The sequence below is a fragment of the Carassius gibelio genome, chromosome B11 (assembly GCF_023724105.1).
Source record: "Carassius gibelio isolate Cgi1373 ecotype wild population from Czech Republic chromosome B11, carGib1.2-hapl.c, whole genome shotgun sequence".
Lineage (NCBI taxonomy): Eukaryota > Metazoa > Chordata > Actinopteri > Cypriniformes > Cyprinidae > Carassius > Carassius gibelio.
Window position 1 is genome coordinate 17,717,836 of NC_068406.1, and position 19,133 is coordinate 17,736,968.

The 19,133-nt window shown below is 37.3% G+C and overlaps 1 protein-coding gene across 12 annotated transcripts in view; it reads right to left on the minus strand.

Moving 5' to 3' along the window:
* ppfia4 (PTPRF interacting protein alpha 4) overlaps positions 1-19,133 on the minus strand; it is an 86,928-nt gene that overhangs the window by 9,849 nt on the left and 57,946 nt on the right. For 5 of the 12 annotated variants that reach the window (XM_052569978.1, XM_052569975.1, XM_052569969.1 and 2 more), the window contains exons 5-20: positions 18,719-18,802; positions 15,067-15,288; positions 14,338-14,484; positions 12,773-12,907; positions 11,308-11,391; positions 9,313-9,444; positions 8,712-8,774; positions 7,824-7,915; positions 7,272-7,404; positions 6,761-6,987; positions 4,378-4,606; positions 4,207-4,242; positions 3,844-3,974; positions 1,162-1,280; positions 816-897; positions 85-166 (exon numbers count right to left, since the gene is read on the minus strand). In XM_052569978.1, coding sequence (XP_052425938.1) covers positions 85-166; positions 816-897; positions 1,162-1,280; positions 3,844-3,974; positions 4,207-4,242; positions 4,378-4,606; positions 6,761-6,987; positions 7,272-7,404; positions 7,824-7,915; positions 8,712-8,774; positions 9,313-9,444; positions 11,308-11,391; positions 12,773-12,907; positions 14,338-14,484; positions 15,067-15,288; positions 18,719-18,802 — 1,998 coding nt within the window. The remainder of the gene's footprint in view (positions 1-84; positions 167-815; positions 898-1,161; positions 1,281-3,843; positions 3,975-4,206; positions 4,243-4,377; positions 4,607-6,760; positions 6,988-7,271; positions 7,405-7,823; positions 7,916-8,711; positions 8,775-9,312; positions 9,445-11,307; positions 11,392-12,772; positions 12,908-14,337; positions 14,485-15,066; positions 15,289-18,718; positions 18,803-19,133) is intronic. The other 7 variants (XM_052569980.1, XM_052569979.1, XM_052569973.1 and 4 more) reach the window with 4 other exon arrangements.

Here is a 19,133-nt window from a genome sequence, read left to right on the forward strand (position 1 = left end):
ATTTGTGTGATTATAATCATGGAGATCATGAGTGCTGTGCTCATTACTGTTCTGTGGGAGGGATGGTGGCTTATATCTTTGTACCTCGAGCCAGGAGACCACAGTTGGGCCGTCCCAATGAGCAAAAGGAAGCCCTTTTCTCCTAGCACCCTCCAGCAGCTCATGTCTGATACAAGACAAAGAAAGGTCAGAGCTTAGAGGAAACACAACCATAGAGTCACATCAGTCTGAACATATGAAGCAGACAGTGTAGTGGTCAAACGATATGGGGATTTTAGCAGCAATCTTCATTTCAATTATTCTGGCTAATATATAATATGATTTTCAATATTAACAATATTCAATATTCTATTAGAGAACAGCACTAGTAGGCTATAAGAATGCAAAGGCTATCCCATTATTTTTCTCATCTAACACCCAAACAAGAAGCACATTTTGTTCTTAGCACAGTGCCGTAGAGTGGACACACACACACAAATTTATCCACATGGCAGGTGCTAATTAGGAAACCTATTTTTTGTCACGCTAATGGTCAGGGGACAGAGATAAGATGTGGAGATGAGGATAGACTCTAGGAGATGGTAAAGTACACTCAAATGAGGCCATGTTATTAGTCTACTATTAAGCGTTATTTGTAACATGTTTATCTGCAGGAAATGGCACTTTGCCATCCAGCTGATTGGTCATTTGCTTTAATTGAGCTGTGTAATGAGGTAATAAGGATTAGGTCAGATTAGTGAATGTTCCAGGGTGATTTAATGGGCGTCAGGGCGCAGGGAGCTGTGTGTGTGAGATATAAAGCAGAGAACATCTACTTTTTCTTCATCCTGCGGTCTCGCTCTGCCTGTGTGCCCAGTTTGCTCAAGGTCATGGTATCTCCAATGCCCATCTCGAAATCTGAAGTGTTACAACATTAAAATACAGTTAGTTAAGGAGTATAAAATCTTCACTCACTACACGGTATAAAAAAATCAAATTTAATTTACTTGTTTAAGACAAATAAACCAAAGACTTTTCTTATACCACTTTAAGTATTTAAAACTTCTTTATGGCCTTAAATTTGATAAAACTGAATGTAAGACTTTTTAAGTGATGCTCTGTAGTAGTCATAAAAACATGACATTTCCTGCATGAAATGTATGCGTTTTTGTTTCACACTACCTGGAATGACAGGCGGTGTCACCTGGCCATCCTTGCTCAAAGGCTGATCTAAACGTGATTTCTCCTTCTTACCAAAGAGACGGCCAATAGAGGACTTTATGCCCTTCTTTTTGTTGCCCCTAAGCAGAGAGAGGAAGAGAAAGTGAGGAAACAGAGAGCCACTGTGTGACTTACAGTAAAGCATTTAAAGGGATAGTCCACCCAGAAATGAACAGTCTGTCAGCATTTACTCACTCTTGACATTCCAAACCTGTGTGACTTCCTCTCTTCTATGGAAGAATGTTTGATGCCAAACAGTTTTGGTTCCCACTGACTTTCATTAAATGGTCAAAAAATTAAATGTAAGTCACTGAGAACCAAAATTGTTTGCTTACCAACATTCTTCAAAATATCTTATAAAAAAATAAATAAATAAATAAAAATAAAACTGTTACAGTTTTCGATTGACATGTACAACAGCGTTTTAGTGCCACGTTGAAAAAGAAAAAAATTCTAAGATTATGGGATTAAAGTCGAAATATTACGAGAATAAAGTCGAAATGTTTCGTGAATAAAGTTGTAATATTCAAAACAATCCCTGAGGCCTGCAACTGCACCCGGTGCTCTCAATCCAGGACATTTACATACGCAATTAAGGCCTACTCTTAAAATAATATAACTTTAAATGCTACTATTTAAATCCTTGAAACATTTCGACTATATTCTCGTAGTATTACGACTTTATTCTCGTAATATTTCGACTTTATTCTTGTAATATTTCGACTTTATTCTCGTAGTATTAAGACTTTATTCTCTTAATATTTTAAAATGATTCTCGTAGTATTACAACTTTATTCTCGTAATATTTTGACTTTATTATCGAAGTATTTTGACTTTATTCTCATAATATTTAGACTTTAATCTCAAAACATTTTTTTTTCAACGTGGCACTAAAACGCCGTCGTAGACATGAGAGCGAGTAAATGATAACAGAATTTAAATTTTTGGGTGAACTAGCCCTTTAAGAGATGTTCAAAATGCTAGAAATCTGTATTGAAAAAGCAACTGGAAATCAATCATTTTTTTATCATTTCTGGTGGCATTAGAAACTATTATCAATAGCAAAACTAGGTTGAGCTAAGTCTAACCTAATGCAACTGAGAAATGCAGCTATGTGGATGCGGAAACGACAGTCAAATATACATTTTTAAGATTTTAGGATTATAGGAATTTTGCCCTTAATTACTGCCTGATTATATAAAGGGCAAATGCTTTAAAAACAGTGAGACCTGAGACAAATGATAAAGAAATTTATCTGAAGTATGTGTATATAAGACCGAACACAAAAACCTTTCCTGTGTGAACAACGCTTCACACTATATAATATGCAGGATCACTTCTGTTTGCAATCTTTTAATCAGGCTAACTGTCTGCCCTGCTGAGAAATGCTTAGTTATTCCTGCACTCTTATTTGGTTCTATCGAAGCCAATTCAATTGTAATGAAATCACTCCTCCCCTAACATCACCATAAATCTGTGCGAAACATTTAATGGAAATAGAGCTGGACGGCTCTGAGATGCAGAATAACTCCCAGCAGTGATGTGGGAGTAGGATAAATGCACATCAGGTGTGATTTCTTGCTTTGGTTCAAATCAATGTGTACTAGTCTGAGTGTGCAGGACACCTTCTGAAATTATTCTTTGAATTAAATTAGTCAGACTACAAAAGTGTGATTTGTTCTCCACAATACCCATGGTAGTTCACCATTAAATTTAGCCATATAAAAACATCACACCAGCTAAATCCTCACAGAGCTTAAATAGTAGATGACGCTCTAGAGAGAACATCTGGAGCAACATAATTAAAAACACAGCATGATAGCTAAATATGATGCTGCCCACCAGAAAATCATTTAGAAATTATTTGTATAAGACAACAGTGATTTTATTTAGCATTAAAAGTGGTCCTAGGTTCAAATCTTGAAATAACATATGATAAATTATATACATAATATTCTAAGAAATATATGATCTATTGTCTATATAAAGTATTCAATTATGTATTAAATAAATGATACACTAATGTTCAAAAGTTTAGTGTCCGTATATTTTTTATGCTTTTAATGCAAGTTTCCTGTGCAATTTAAGGCAATGCAAATTGTTTATTTGATTAAACAAACAGAAAAAGTTGTATTAATTTATTCCCATGATGCCACAACTGAACCATTTTGATTAGGTACTCAAGAAACATTTCTTATTTCTTCTTCTTATTAATGTTGAAAACAGATGTGCTTCTTAATATTTTTGGGATACAATTGTTCAGGATTATTTTTGGCGAATAGAAAATATACAATAAAATATAAAACGTATAAAATATACAAGTTTAAAAAGAAGGCAGGGAAATTATGACAAAAAATTTATTTTAAAGGAAATTATCTGCAGAAGGTAACAGAAGAGATTAAATTAGTTTTAGACAATTTTTTTACCTACAATAATCCGCTTATTTTCAAAGATTTAAGTTATCTACTTGTCTCACAAATCAAGAACAATTGTGCGTCGCACATGACAATAAAACAAACATAACAAACTCCCATCTGTCCTCAATTGTGCCTGCTAGGAAAATGATGTCTCATCCAGTTCAATCAGAGAAGGATCTATTAACACCTGAGACGTGATCGTCTGTGGATTTGTGTGTGCATTTACCCTCGGCCATCCTCAAGGCTTCCTGTTAGCTGAGCGAAGTTCATTTGGTCTAGTCTGAGACTGCGGGGGGAGGAAGGGGGCGACGTCTCACACTTGATGGTGGCCTTGTCTTCTCGGGCCTCCACAGGAGACTGGGACAAAAACACACAAACAAAATCATCATGACATCGCCTCTCGCAAAAAAACAACAACAAAAAACAAACAAAAAAACAACAATGACATTTTCCACACACGCTGAACACAAAGTCATCTATAAATGAACACACATACTCACATTCCCATCCTCTTCTAATGCACACACACTTAATAAGCAAAAGCAATCCAGTCTGCAGTTTAGTCATTTAGAGATGAAGACACACTTACAGCCACTTGTCTGCGATGTTTCCTTAAATCACTAGGCTGAAGTGTTAGCAGGAAGAAAGAGACAAAGGAAGATGCAAGGTGACAGATGATTAAGTGGCATCAGTGTTAGGAAAAGGTGATTTAATGGGGTTAACACAAAATAAAAGCATTGCAATGTGAAGCAAGGTTCACCAGGGTCATGACGCCCAACTCGTGGGCTGCTGAACCGGACGTCAGTTTGGGTGTGGATCTGCCGCTAACGGGGGGAGATGAACTGGCCAGAGAGAGGGCGGTGACGGAGGTGGGGATGGAGGAGCGCGGCCGCAGTGTCACGTTCAGGCCGTCCATGCTGCCGCTGTTTACTCGACTCTCGATTTCATCCGCCCGGAGCTCTGCTGACTCCCTCTCTACCTGGATCATTCTGGAACAGAAAGAGAAAGAGATGAAAAAAAAGAGTCCTATATAAAACAGACACAAACATCCCCAAACTGTGCTCTCTGAAGAATAAACTGCAAACCAAAGCCGAACTCAAACCATAAGTGTATCTGAAGAGACTTTTTGAAGTTTTTAATCTATTTTAATTATCTATTTAATGATGGCTTTAATGTCGGCTACCCATTAATCCATATTTATAGTTATACTTTTAAATAATATAATGCATTAAGACCTATAAAACACTAAATTTTATGCCTTATCATACATCTTCTAATAAATTATAAGTAGATAATCTGAAGCCAAGAATGGCTGTGTTCTCATGAGGGCACCTGGAGATTTGGTGCTCACATTGCACCTGACCAATGTGGCCCATTAAATATAACTATAAAAAAATAAAAATAACTAATAATAATAATTATAGTGTTATTGCACTTTTAAATGCATAAAGGCAGTGCGATAATACTATTATATTCAAAATTGTATAGTACACTTTAAAAACAATGCTAATATTTAAGTTTTCATTTTTTTTCTTTATTACCTTTTTCATTTTATATGATTTTTCTCTACATTTTCAAATCTAAAATCAGCAAGCTTTTATTTTGTCGGGTTGTCAGGAAGTATGTTTATGTACTGCCGGTTTTAGTGCTGCAAAGTTTAAACCAGCAGTGCGTAGTTTAGATACATTTTTTACGTTTGAATTGACAGCTTATACAGTATTAAAGTTTGTTGATCTAAAACAGTGATTGTGTATAAACAGCTGTAAACCATGTCGGTAGGCAAATTAGTGGTCAGAACTTATTTAAACAGCGCACTTTTATTTTGGTTACACATCAGTATACCACTTATGTGCACACGTGTGTATATTCTATTCTGCACATATAATACATTATAACAGTGGTTAGAATTCATTGTGAAACCATAAAATACACTACTAACAGCTTTATAAGGCATTATGTATTCAGCCTTCAAAAAAAATGTCTTATAGTCTGTTGAACCTCATGAGTTTAAGCCACAGCTCAGGTCATGAGTCACTGCTATCTGCACACTGCAGCACATTTCAGGTGATAGCTCTGCTACTGTCTGGCATTTATTTTCATCCACAACTCAGAATCTATCTGTGTGATGGGCAGATTCAACTTACAGACTCACAAATATTGTCATATATGACAGATGGTCCACCTCCAGCGCTTTGTGCTGCTGAAAGGATTCCAGACAGCTCAGTATCAGGACAAGCTTCAGAGTACTGTTTGGATTTGAAATGAAGTTTTTGGCCTGCCTGACAGTTTCTGTTACTGTTCTTTTTATATCTGTGGGCCGCCAGAGCACAGAGACGCACAGGTGCTCTTTTAGTCTGCCTGCAGGGTCAATGCATTCTGAAATCGAAAAAAGGTCATTGAGTTTGAGAAGAAAGTTGGCTCTGGCTGTAACCGGCCACCTGTCTGTAGACGGTTCAATTAAGCATGAGTTTAGAGCACAAGCTTGGATCAATAAGACAAATTAACATGACTTTTTAAGAATTTAAGATGATACACTCGAGGCACATGCTTAGATTTCACACAAGTCACAAGATATGTCAGATTTAAAGCATTCATATACTAAAGCAAATATTGTAACTGTTAAAGGGCTTTTCTACTCTTTTAAGGGGGTCTTTAAGCTTGCAGTAAGTTAAAGAGCCTTTATGCAACACTAATTATAAATTTCTTAGAATGTTAGTCAATGTTTTGTCTACCAAAAACGAATTAAACAGCCTATTTTAGCTACTGTATTTTTAAGACTTATGCAAATGACTTCTGTTGATTGGCTAATGCCTTCACAAGTGAAATGAGTAACAACGCCCCCATCATAATGATAAATACCAAACAGTTGATGATAAATAAATACAGACGGCCACATGTTAATGTGTTGATAGTTCTGACATCAGAACTGATGCACTCTGAACGACCCATTTATGCTGCTAAGTTAGCCTGACTCATGAACTTTATGCTTCAACGGTTTTCAAAATCTGTTTGAACAAAATGTAAGTGCCACTAGCTCATGCAGAACTCAGTGTCAGGCTGTTGCTGTGCAGCTGTAAAAAAAAAAAAACAAGAACACAAAACAAGATTTCCATATTGTCAATTTTAAAAGTCTGTATCCCAACCTGATCTCCTCATTGATGGCATCCAGCTGTTCTTGCAGCATGAGGGCAAGTGTCTGGGCGTCTGAGTGCCCGCTGGGAGACAGCATATCGGCTGAGCTGAATATGGTCTCACGGTCTTCATCGTCCAGGTCAGACAGCTCAGTGTCGCTTCCCATCAGGTGAGTACGGCTGGCTCGCAAGCTGGAGGGCTGAGAGCGATCCCAATCCTGCTCCACCATCGGCAGGATCTGGAAATAAACACATGGATCAGGGTTACTTTGTGGCGTTTACAAAATCAGGCTTCCAGATATTAATGTTTCAGCAAGATCTGATTTGCTTTCATCATTTGTGAAATGGATTAGAGAACCCGGAACTTACAATAAACACATCCAACGAGGCAAAAGAAAAGAATAGGGAGAAATTAGTTCACAAGGCCAAGGTCTGTCAGTGACTACAGTTATAACAGTACAGTACATATTACAAGTTTATGACAGTGACAGATGGAGATGTAGAGTAGGTGTGACATTGAGACCTTGGTGGGCTCATCCCTGAGTGCCACCAGTCGACCTTTCTGAGCCCGTCGTATGACCCCTGTGGAGGAGTAGTGATCTCCCTGACCCTCCACGACTGAGAAGCGCAGGTCTGTGGCACTGCCAACATGAGACCTAGGATCAGGTCAAAAGAGAGAGAGGCTGTTAAAGAGGCTTACTTAGCACATCACTTTTAATGTGCGAATAAATATAGGGCTCTTTATATAAGTCGCACTGGACTATAAGTCGCATTTATTTAGAACCAAGAACCAAGAGAAAACATTACCGTCTACAGCTGCCAGAGGGCGCTCTATGCTGCTCAGTGAAGGCTACAGGAGCACTGAGCAGCATAGAGAGCCCTCTTGCGGCTGTAGATGGTAATGTTTTCTCTTGGTTCATGTCTCTTATTTAATTTCTCTCGGTTCATGTCAAATTAATTTTGATAAATAAGTCGCACCTGACTATAAGTCGCAGGACCCGCCAAACTATGAAAAAAAGTGCGACTTATAGTCCGGAAAATATGGTACTAGAAATATTTTAAATCTGGATGTCACCTAGGATGTGTTCCGTCTCCAAACGCACCGCTCCTGCGCTTCAGATGATCCAGTTCAGCCCGTAACTTCTCAATCTCCCCAATAAGCCTCTCCTAAACAACCAAAAAACACTTGATTAGTCAATTCTTTCATTATTATGGAATCCACTTTTATGAACGCGAATAAATTAAGATCAAAATAATAATTTTATAATAGGTCTTTAAAAATAAATGAACACTTTATTCCTCAAAGATGCATTCAACTGATCAAAGTGACAGTACAGACTTCTATAATGCTACAAAAGAATTCTGTTTTGAATGAAGATTGTCCTTTGGAACTTTCTTTTTATCAAAGAATTCTGAAAAATATGAACACACAAATGCTTCTTTAGATGCTGAAAACTCAGCTTTACCATCACAGGAATATACAACATTTATAACTAAATATTAAAATACAAAACTATATATATGTAAATGTAAATAAATATTTACACTTTTAGAATTTACATTTTCACATTGCAGGACACTATAAAATGAACATACAAAAGCCAAAGCAAAAAAAAAAAATTTAAATAAAATATTTTCCAGCAATAAATTTTAGTCCGCGCCTGCCGCCAGATTATTTTGATAGCGGCTGGTTCTGAAACAGATCTGTCTTGACAGCAACAGTTACAAAATAAACACTCTGTCACAGGCATTTTTTTTTTTTTGGCCTGATGCCAAACTTAATTGCTGACCCCTGATCAGTAGGATAAACAATTACACACTTCTTGATACATTCATAGAGATATCCTAACTTCAACACCATGGACATGTTATGCTCTTCGGTTATCTCTTGAAACTGCAACACTCCTGGCCGTTGCTCATGTTCTGCAGATCTGTGGGATATTAATGCGCAGTGCTACTGTACCTTGTTGTGATGGAACTCTTCCAGTTGTTTTTGAGAATTCTCCAGGTCATGGATTAGTGCATTCTTGATGGGGGAATGGAAAAACCAAAAAACAAACGAAACAAAGTTAAGAATAAGATTTAAGCAGCATGTTGTGCCAAAGATGCACATGCACTTGCACATTCTCTGTATAGTCTCACTCTCTCTCTCTTTCTCTATGTGTGGTGCTTCAGCCTGTCCCTTCACAACTGGCCGCCTCTGTCATCTCAGCTTACAGCTCAAAAGAGGAAAGGACTGGGTCCTATTCATTCAAGCTGAACAGGAAACCTTTATACCTATGTTTTTCACAAGCGATTTACAGAATATGGCCATGCACACTCGTTTTAAATGTTAAAAATTAAATGTTAAAAACAATTTCACAAAACAGCTGTTAATTAGTTTCTTTTTTCTGCAGTACATGGAAATCTGAGATATTCTGTTATTAGGCCTGGGAAGCCAGTAAGTAATGAGCCCCTTGTGTCAGTGGGTTCTGAGTTTGCTTAATTACTCTTTTAAGCATCGGCTGATCAGATGGTCAAGTGGGTACAGTAGTATGTGCAGGTGGGTATTGTGCAATCTGTACCTTGTCCTCCAGCGCAGCCATGCGTTCCTTCAGGTGCAGCTGAAGCCGTTCATTGGACTCTGTGAGAAGCCGGTCCACAGTGTCAGACAGACGCTTGTTATGCTCCTCGTTCATCTTCTCCCTCTGCCGAGCCTAAAAAGAGTGACAGCGAGCAGAGAAGATAAAAGAAAAAAAGAAAAAAAGAAAAAAAAGGGAAGTATGAAACAACATCCTTTATTTTAAGAGTACAACTAGACTGGAATTTGTTTATCTGATAGTCTACGTACTGTAGAACCAATAGAGGGCAGTATTACACCCTGAAGCATTCAATGTCTGATTTTTAAGTCAGGTTCATGATATTAAAACACACAGCTGATTTTGAGAGTTCACATTTTGCTTCAACATTTACAACTAATTTCTCACACATTTCTGAGGTTGTTTGGTGTGCAGTTTGTGATAATCCCTCAAGAAAATGCATAATGACCGTCCTTGTAGCTGGATGTAGGGGTGATGAGTTTTAAACACAGTTGTGGTGGGATATGGGCACTCAGTTGCCTGGCAACAAAATCTTAATTTTCTTTTGGTGGCAACGGTCTTTAAAATGTAGTCAACACAGAGCATTGTGACTGTCCGGAAAGAACGGGTGCTCAAGCCCAGTCTGAGGTGTAAGTATCAAGGTTTAATTAAGGCTGAAGGAGGATAAGGACTCTCTTTGGCTGCTTTAAGTCATTACAACCATCAGCTCACACTCAGAAGGAAATTAACCATGCATGAATTATTCAAAATCCAAATATAGCAGCCAATTACAGCTCTGCTCTCACTGGGGGTGGGGAAGTTCAGCTGCAAGATGAGCGAAAAAATGTCCCATATTCTCAGAGCAGCAGCATGTGTGTGTGTGTGTGTGAGTGTGTTCGTACAGGAGTGCTAGCCTATCCATCTTTATTTGCCTCTGTTGTGTGTGCAAAAAACAGAAGAAGACACAAAGCAGCACAGGCTAATCAGAGCGGTCAGGCCACAGAGTCCCCACAGTGAGGTCGAACACACCGCCTGCAGGCCTACTCAAGAACTATTGTGCAACAGGTAACACTTCTTCCCTAACACACACACAGAAACACACATTTATTATCAAATTCAGACTGTATAATTTTATCATTTTTATTTAAATCTAACCAAAACAACTACAGACTAACCTTGAAACCCAAATAAAAAAAGAAAACATTTTTTAAATAGAAGGACATTTTCATTAAATTATGGTTATACATGTCCATTGATTTCTATTCTATTGTCAAAAGTGAAAAAAGTGTATATTAAATATGATGTATTCAAATATATTTCATGTATAATTATATTATATTATATTATAATAAAAAAAAACATTTAAAATCCATTAAGGTAACACAATATATAAATATATATTTTAATATTTGTTAATGTTAGTCAATAAAGGTCCATTAAATAATACATTTAAAAAATTATAATAATAATGTATTAGTAAATGTTGAAATTAATATATGTAAATTTATATAACGTAGTTAACTAATGTTAACAGATGTAACTACTGTGAAGTGTGAGTGTGTGTAATACAAACTGCTAGGGACAATATGGCTAAACAAACATTATACTGCGCCAAATCATTTAACGTTTTACGTTTTCATTTTGATATTTACTTTTCCCTAACAGAATCCATCTGATGTGGGATATTTCAAGTTTCGTGTTGAAATTGTGGCCAAGCATATGAACTTTCTTACACACTCACAAAAAAAACAAAAAAAACCAAAACAAAAAAAACACTGGTTATAGTGTTCATTCTTATGTGCACTTAAATCAAAGTCACACTCTCTCTCTCTCTCTCTCTCACACACACACACACACACACACACACACACAGCGTAATGAACCAAAGCCACTCTCACACTCCCTCATTAATCATCTTTCCTCTATCCAGCATTCACTCATTCAGTGACAAACCCAGCAACCCTTTTTCTTTTGGTGTCATGACCCCAACCCAGTCCTCACCCTGCCCAGCTCTTGGTTCTTCTCTTCCAGCTGGGCCTCCAGTTGGCGCAAACGCTCCTCGATGTTGCCATGTCTCTCCTCCGCCTACAGGAAACACTGACATTAGTATAAAGAGCAACAGCAGGACTAAAGCCTTCACAGATTACACACTTCACATTTAACAAGAAAGAGATTTAGATTTAATTGCTTGCATTTTATCGGTCACAGAAACATGCTTGTCAAATCGGTTTTCAAAAACAATATTTAAAATGTAAATAAGGCTATGAGAAATCAAAATATTGTTTTTTTTTTAGTGCATGTTGTTGTATTATTAAGTTTCTCTTTAGCCCAGTGATGGCATATAAATAGGATCTGGAGAAAGTCTGGTTTAAGGTCAGCCATTGATCTGTGTTATTTGAAGTATGAGGTGTACGACAGGATGCCACTGACTGAGAATGACGAAAGATGTCTTTTTTTATTAACTACATTAGCGAGACTATAAACAAAACCCCACTGCCTCTGTGCCATTCTGACAAGATATTTGGCTGCCTCTGAAAAACACTGTCATCCACAATTCCAGCTGATGTTCAGCTGAAACTAACTGCTACAGAGTGAGGATTATCTAAACTGGCAAGAGAAGGAGATGGAAGCCTGTAGAAGAGAAATATCAGCTCTACCTGTGGATGTCTGATGGCTGATGCAATGGAGTGCTTTATTATATACAGTACAGCTGCATTTTTGTAGTCACAACTGATAGGAAAAGTGTTGAAACAGGATAAAAATAATGCCAGACTCAAAATACATGAGCACCATGTTAACTGATACTAGGCCTCAGTTCTGCACTTTTTTTTAAATGCGATCCTAAACTGGTTTTGCTTCAAGATCTACATTTTACTTTGGAAATCAAGTGGAAACCCAACACTGAAAAGAGCCACCAAAATTGAAAACATCATTCTTAATTACAGTACCATGAACTCTATAGGTGCAAAATATTAAAGATCATTAACATGATATCAACAATAGCACAAATGTGATTTACCTATTGAGCAAATGTCAGTCTCCATTAAAACTAAATTTGTTTAACGACATTTTCATTAACTGAAACAAAATAAAGACTATTGCCTTGGAATCAAGCCGAATTTCAGTTCAAAACTAAAATAGCATGATATGTAATGTTACATGGGGTGTATTTATTATACCACACATACTTTGGTTAAACAGTGTTGGCATTTGCTTAATATGGCAATATTTTGCACATACCAGCAACCTAAAATCATGTCTCAGTGGGTTAAAAAGACTTTTGAACAGCTTATGTTGTTCATCTCATATCTAATCCTGCTGTGTTATCTTTTCATGTCAGTTTCCGCCCTTCTTCACCTTATCACTTGTTTCATCACCATCTCAGAGGGCATTTTCTTGACAGATAATAATCTTATGAACCGACTCTCTCTACTGCTGTTGTCTGGAGAAGTGACTGAGTACTCGCCTTGGTGAGGGCGGCCACTCTCTGGGCCAGTTCAGCCTCCACCTCGGGCAGAGTCTCCGCCTTCCTCATAGTTTGCTGTAGCCGTTGTTCCGCCAATTCCAGTAATTCCTGGAGGTGTCGCACCTTCTCCTCGCTCTGATAAAAAGACATGTGCATGCAAACCGCACAGAAATAAGACACACAGAGGGTGTATGTTCACGTAGACGCCCCCATTTTAAAATAACACACAGACATTGAGATACAAAGGGAAGACTCACACAAGGTTACAAAACACACACGTGAACGAAAACATACCATACATTTAAAAAAAAAAGGAAGCACACATACAACACAAAATAAATAAGTGCACATAAAAACAAACCACCAGTGTACAAACACACAAAGTACATACACATGATAAAGTTTCAAAGTCAAAATCTTTATTGTATGCTACTGTTCAAAAGTTTGGGGTCGTTAAGATATTTCACCAAGTGCTCACCAAGGTTGCATTTGTTTGATCGTAATATTGTGAAATATTTTTACAAATGAAAACAACTGCTTTCTGTGTTAATGTATTTTAAAATGTAATTCATTTCTGTGAAGGCAAAGCTTAATTTTCTGCATCTGTTAATCCAGTCTGCAGCGTCACATGATCCTATAGAAATCACTTTAATATGCTGATTTGTTGCGCAAGAAATAGTTCTTACTATTAACAATATTGAAAACAGTTGTACTGCTTAATATTTTTCTGGAAACTGTTATAATATTTTTTTATATTGTTTCTCTGATGAACAGAAAGTTTAAAAGATCAGCATTTAATTGAAGTAGAAATTGTGTGTAACATTATGACTGTTTTCAATGCCAAAAAACTATTCTACTGACCCCAAACTTTTTTAAGGGTAGTGTACATCTATCACTGTAAAATCAATGTGATGTAATGCAGTTTATCTCATATGCTTAAACAGGTTCGCTGGACAATATATATATATATATATATATATATATATATATATATATATATATATATATATATATATATATATATATATATATATATTTTTAGGTCTGCCCAATTCTTCCTGGGCTCAATAAGTGGGCTAGGACCCAAGCAACGTTTCTGGTTGTCCCCCCGACGACATCCCTGCCTTGAGCGTAAAAGCACAAAACACATGCTGTCTACACAAGAGCAGATGTCTTGATTTATCCATCTCTTTTGAGATATTTATACCCACTGCATTCAGAACAAACACTCTGTCAAAATTGGCACCAACAACAATGCAGTTGGGAATCCTCTTTCTTTCTCCAGCTGATGGATCTGGTTATTAAAACATTTGGGCAGTACCTGCTTCCTCCCAGCATGCCTCTTCTCAGTGTGGATTCTGAAGGATTCCAGCATGAGTCTGCTGCTTTAGGGCTAATTAAACCCCCTCTGACTAACATGGGCCCTTCATACGCACGGGCACAGATGGAACATGACTCGCAGAACATCTCAACTGCATTATGGGACATCAACCAGCACAGACCTACAACGCTCATACTTGAAATGAACTTCAAATCAGCACAGGCCTGATTCAAGGTTGGCATACCTGTCGGTAAAGTGAGTCCTTGGTGGCCAGCTCGTTCTCTAGCTTGTCGTTCAGGTCATGGATTGAGGTGGTTTCTCTCTGGGCGGCCAGGTAACGTTTTTCTAATGTTGTAATTCGCTCCTCCATGTCCTCCTTCTGTGCCATCGCCTGTCAAACAGGCACATAGTAAGAGAAAACAAAAACCCTTGGGAAGTTTGAAAACCCTACAACAACTTATGGAAAAGTAATCTAAACAATGAAACTGATTAAAATAGAATTTGATCAGACCACCACTACCACTACCACTACACCATTTTCTCAATATTTAGATTTTTTGGCACCCTCGATTCAAGATTTTCAAATAGTTGTATCTCGACCAAATATTGTCCTATCCTAACAAACCATACATCAATGGGAAGATTATTTATTCTCAATAAACAAATAAAAGGTCCAGGGTCATATACATAATATACACATACACATATACATATACATGTAAATATACACAAGGCAGAATAACTAACAGTAGTTTGCAAAGTAAACTATTTTGGGGAGAACAGCTCCTTTAAATACCCTAAATCTTTAGACCTTGCCAAGGAATGAGTCATAATTGCATTATTTTCAACCTTCTGTTTCTCAGCAAAAATAAACTTGTTGAGAAAATGTCCTCACTGCTTGATGTTCCCTGAGACAAGCCCTCATCGCTCTGTCCCCATTCTGTCCCTTTCCTCTCTCCCCAATCAATCTAACCTCGCGTATGTCCCTCTGGTGTTTGGTGCTCATCTCCTCGCTCTTCAGTAGGTCTTTGCGTGCAGTAGCCAGTTCTGTCTCAAGCTCAGACATGCGACTGGTCAGACTGCTGATCCGCTCTCTGTTTTGGCCCAGCTCCTTATTGGCCTTATCCAGGAGTTCCTGAAGCTCCAGACACCTGCTGGTGTCATCATGGACATCGATGGAGCCATTGGGAAGCCTCTGTCACAAACACAAAGATATGTTAGTGATGCAATGGAGACCTAGTCGGGAACATTAAAACTTGTTTATCGGTCCCCTGATTTCTACTTAGGTTCCTAAATGAGATTCAGAATGCCAAAATAAACTTGTAAATAATTCTCAGTGAAGCAAAATATGCTGAGTCAGAGTCTGACGTACACAGTCAGCAAGTTAAACCGCTTGACGGCAATTATGGCCTCAGGAGTTCAGAGGTTCTCTCGCATGCATCATATTGTTACCGTGCATTTCATCCACCTACTTTACACAGCCAAGCAAAATAAAACCTCCACACTAGTGATTTTGCAGGCCTTGAAATTCAAGGCTGGAAACAAAAATACAACCTGGATTAGATGCATCTTTTCCTCCCAAACTGTCTGCTTTCTAAAAACTGAAACGTCCAGTTCAGGGCTGACAGGAGGATTCCATAGAGGCACATTTAATGAGGGCACATGGGGGTGCTTGACTCTACATCACTACTGTAAAGCTGACAAAAGGACTTTTACAGAGGCCTTTCTGAAATGTTTTTGGCCATATTTGTTTGTGGATGACAGTAATGCTGATTGGCACTGATGTGCTTCTCAGCATTAAACTGAATTACATGCTGTTAATTAAATAATTCTTCAGAGAGAGCTCAGAGATTCAGAAGCACAGCAGGCAGTCCGCCAAAGACAACTCGTTTATAATTTCTTGTCTCTCACATTTTATAACATTTACCCCTTATATTTACATTTGCAATTAGCTCAAAATATACTAATTTAATTAAGTGCCACTTAAATCCCCTTTTTCATTAAAATCATATAATAATTCTACTATTTAATTAGCAGGCTATCTTCAACTACAAACCAAATTTTATTAAATCAATTAGATTTCACTTACCTTTATCTATCTATCTATCTATCTATCTATCTATCTATCTATATATATATATATATATATATATATATATATATATATATATATATATATATATATATAAACAGACTCAGACCTAACAACCAGACCTTTGTCCATCACTTTAATGATTATTTGTGCTTCAAGTGGCGGTAAAATGTTTCAAATGTCTTTATGGATTGATTTAATTGTTTTACCCAGCATCATCAAACAATTTTGCTTATGATAAAGATAGACTGGAAAAAAAGTAAAAGAGAATAATTAACATATTTAAAACCTTTGAATAAACCCTCTCTTCATCAGATTTATTTTCAAAATCATATTCTCACATAAATACATGTATGTATGTATGTGTGTATTATGGACATATAAATTGCCAGATACTAAATCATACTTAGCAAGACCTAGAATGCCTTTATTTATTACACAATGTGTCAATTCAACCACCTTTTACCAGGGAATGCTATTAAATGCAATACATAATTTGAAATGTGGTGGAAATTACACAGAAAAAAGTGCTTCATGTGAGTTTTACTCTATATAAAAAGTCCACATGGTGCAAAGTGCCCATTCTTCAAAATGTCCTCATATTCTATGATCTTTGACTTTCATAGCTTGATAAGAAATTTTGCAGAACCCTCTCAGTCACTCTACTGGGAGTCCGCAGAGAAACCCATGTCGGCCTTTGACAGGCTAAACTTTGTTTCAAGTATTTGATGAGCCATGAAGCACAGGGACTATCATCCATATTTCTATCCTCAAGGGAGGCTTGAGCCAGCTCTCCAGAGAGACACACAGTCTGGACCACGTCTGTCTGCTTCATCTTCTCTATATGATTCATTTTTACTAATCACACATGCAGTTTGAATTCAACTGTACATGTACATAAATGTAAGACACTTCTGTTAAAAACTTGCACATTTCACAAAAAAAGTATGTCTGGGTAAATCCTGCAAGCATTTTCATTATCTTTCCCTAAAGGTGTGATATTACAGAACATAACCTTTCAGGTGCTAAAAAAAACATCCAGGAGAAACCCACCAAAACATGTTTTGCTCTTGTTCTATTAAAATACTATTGTAGAAATTATAATAGTAGCCACCAGAGTTATTCTTCCCTTACATTTTGAGAAAAAAATATAAATTCGTTCTGACTACTTATATATATAATATCTGACAGTGATGATCTAAAATAAACTCAGAAAAGCCAGAACATGAATGACATCTGGAAGAGCTCTACTAATAAATTGCACAAGTTGAGAAATTAAAGAGCTTCACATGCACATGTACGCGCACACACACACACACACACCCACACGCGCACAGACTGCTGAAGAGACACTGAATCAGACAGGGTGAAGTATCAGACAGTCAGCAGGGCAATGTTCTTCCTCATTAGGAGCAGTTTTAGCTACCGTCTCAGATTCAGTAACCTATCAGAAAAATGCTGACACACACAACACTGACTGTCTGACAATCAAGAATCAGCTCCTTAAAGAAACAAGAAACCAAATTTGGTGTTTTATTATTTGGATTTTGTTATGTATAACCTCATCTGTATTCTAGAGCACTCCTTAAAGATAACACAAATATGCCATATCTTAAATGTACAAATGCAATACCTTTAAATCCTGTCACAACCTCCTGTTTCAATAGGAAATACTTTAACATAAAAAGCAAAAGCGCGTTCAATAAGTCCATCTTATAGTCAGGATGAAATTGAAATAGCAGCATATCTGATCACAAAATTACAAGGTCAAAAAAGGGTTAAAAATTATTTAATTCTGACTTTAAAGACTTTTATAATAAAACCACAATCTAATATCTGCTCCCAAACTAATTTTGTGTACTAATGAGCAAATCGATATTGCTGCATTGAAAAAAATCTCTGACTACAGAAAATCAATAAATTGCATTTCACATACACACATAAAAGATAAGGTGATATTTAAACAATGAACCACAGGATCAAAGACTGAGAGCAATTCACAATTCTCCTATTGACCAGACTCCTGATGGCTTGCTGACTGCTTAAAGTGAGTCACACCCAGAGACAGGAGACAATTTAGCAGCCTGTGTTGAAGGTTGAAGGGCAAAAGCACTTGGCGCATAATCAATGCAGTTTATTTCTCAGTAGCAAAGAAAATACCATCGGTGAGAGAGGTATTAGAGCAGGAGGGATCCCTTTTGGACCAGTGCCTCAGATATAAACTGATTCAAGGTGTAAGTAATGATAAAACCATACACTAAATTGTGATTTTCTAAGCCGATATGGCGAGGAATAGATAGTCCCCAGCTAGTTTGTGTAGTTGCAGCAGTAGCAGAGTTGCTGGGGACTATTTTCAGGAGCTGCGTGATATCACTCCGCCTGCTGAACCTATGATACAACAGCAAAGTTCCATGTTACGCCAGAATGAGAGTATAGTTCCCAGCTATATCGGCCTAGAAAACTGCAACTTTTCATTTCCCGTTAGTCTTAGTACACAATGTAACTAAGGCAAATCTCACTACGGTACATGTACCTTCCATGTTGGTTTAGAGCTGTCCATTCTTTCCACAGCTTCCCCATCCGCCTGTCCATCCTTTTTCTGTCTCAACATGACCACCTAGATAAACAAAAACACACCAAAGTCACTCTATAAAGTAACCTACAGTACCATACAACATTCGTGCAACATTAAATGTGGCATAGCACATGATTACAGTTCACGAAGCACAGCAGAGGCAATGATGCACTTAAATTTTTTTCCAATTGCACATTATGAAGATGTACATTTTGGGTGATAGTGGGCTTTAAGTGTTCCTTCTAATAGCATTTGAGCGCTGTTCCTGTCTTCTTAAGGCAGGCTAGGAGTCTTGTGGGAGATGAGATTATACGAACTACCCATTTTGAGGAATTAACTTATCATTGTGCTTAAAAGCTGCATGTTATTAAGG